The 1,655-nt window shown below is 46.0% G+C and overlaps 1 protein-coding gene across 1 annotated transcript; it reads right to left on the bottom strand.

Moving 5' to 3' along the window:
* Positions 1-48: 48 nt before the first annotated feature.
* On the bottom strand, positions 49-1,050 carry LOC109479283 (the record flags this gene model as incomplete). Its single annotated transcript, XM_019781237.1, has 1 exon — positions 49-1,050. A coding segment is annotated over exon 1 (1,002 nt), but the record flags the coding sequence as incomplete, so codon positions are not given.
* Positions 1,051-1,655: the final 605 nt, after the last annotated feature.

Raw genomic sequence — 1,655 nt, 5'->3', positions numbered from 1 at the left:
AACTACTTATTATTGAAACTTACATGTGTAAAGAAAGCCGGCCCGTACTAGCCTCAGTGGTGACATGGGATAATACCCCGGCCAGTTGTGAAAAGTGGATAGTCGGTTGTCCTCATCCGCAAAACCTGGTAGTTTTGGCCATTGTGTCTCTACTGGTAATGCAAATGCTGACGTATATCCCGATCCGGTCCTTTGAGTTACCTGACTCAGACTGACGTGTTCTGGTGTTGACGATTGCTGACTAGTTTGGCTGATAACGATACAATGAGCTCTACTGTGACTGCTCCTTGGCTGCGATGTTTGCGGTGATGTCGCTCCAAGCTGGACATTTGCCGTCGCCCTTCCGTTCACGAAGGGACAGCGTGGGTAGTGTCGCTCGTGTTCTATGAACGGATCGTCGGCCGCCTCCCACTCCTGAAGGACTCCTCCACAGAACGCACACTGGTAAATAAAGCCGTCCCTCGCAAGATCTTCTGGGGACACGGGTGAATCTCTTGGCCAGTCAAAATAAGTGTTAAGTCGATCTCTTTCTGTTCTCAAATTCCTTGTCTGATATTGGTTTGAACTTGGCGGAATCCTTGTTGTTTCTTGATGTCTTGATGGTTGATCACTACTGACCCCGTCCACGTTGTCATTAGCAAACTCGGGGTGCCCGTGGGCATGCTGCGCCCCACATGCAGTACTTCCTGATGAATCAAAATTCCAAGCTCCTTTCAGAGATTGACGTTTGATAGGGCAATCATTCTCGTCTGTTGTATGAGGGCCTGCCCCTGCTTCTTTAAGCGAATGGTTCATCCTTGCTGTCTTTCCAAGCTCATTGTGCGATAGATTTCTGTCTAATGTGCCACCTACTTGGTTGTTCCGACGATGTTTCGCTATCAAACCGTCTCTTTCATCACTGTTCATGTTGTTTCTCTCTTCATTTGCTGGTCCAACTGGGCAACCCTTAAGGGACTCTCTTCCACTTGATTTATCATCCTGTTGGTGCGACTTATGGCCCTCTAAATGTCTTTCATGTCTTCCTGTCTCTTCATTCCGTCCTCTTGCCATCTTTGTTTGTTCTCAGAAAACCGTCGATATTCGGCAAAACTACAAACTTCCTTTGATGATATTCAAAGATCCCCTGGTAAGATTACTTGTTCAGGAATATTAACGTAAAGCTGATTCTATTTTTCTTTCGGTTACATCAGTCCGATCTACTCCGTGGCAATGGGATACGTGATGAAGAAAGAAAGGCAATCTCCACAAGGCACATTTTTTGTGTGTGGTGTAAAAACAGTGACGGTATCACTTTAAGATCCAGCAGCTCCACACCGTGCACTTGTGACCACGTTACACATCACCTCGCACAATCATCCAACGAACGCAGAGGATGTTCCTTGCGTTCCTGACACCTACGGGTGCAAGATGGAAAAATGAGCTGAAATATGTATCAACAAGATGACTATTTTGCTTAGGGATGAATATGATCATATTCTAAAGCTTGCAAAACGGTGTCATGCGTCCATGAATGTAAAAATCACCATAAAAATACAGTCTTTGTCTCTGTACCTGTTGTTGGATGTGCCAACGGCGCAATGTGTTCACGTGTGGACAATGAGTGCTAGTGTTGTGCATCTAAGGTGCTGCACAGCACTACGATTTCGAAAGAGGGC

The sequence above is a fragment of the Branchiostoma belcheri genome, unplaced genomic scaffold, assembly GCF_001625305.1.
Source record: "Branchiostoma belcheri isolate BF01 breed outbred unplaced genomic scaffold, Haploidv18h27 scaffold473, whole genome shotgun sequence".
Classification (NCBI taxonomy): Eukaryota; Metazoa; Chordata; class Leptocardii; order Amphioxiformes; family Branchiostomatidae; genus Branchiostoma; species Branchiostoma belcheri.
The sequence above is the reverse complement of the archived record's forward strand: the minus strand, read 5'-3'. Positions and strand labels throughout refer to the sequence as shown.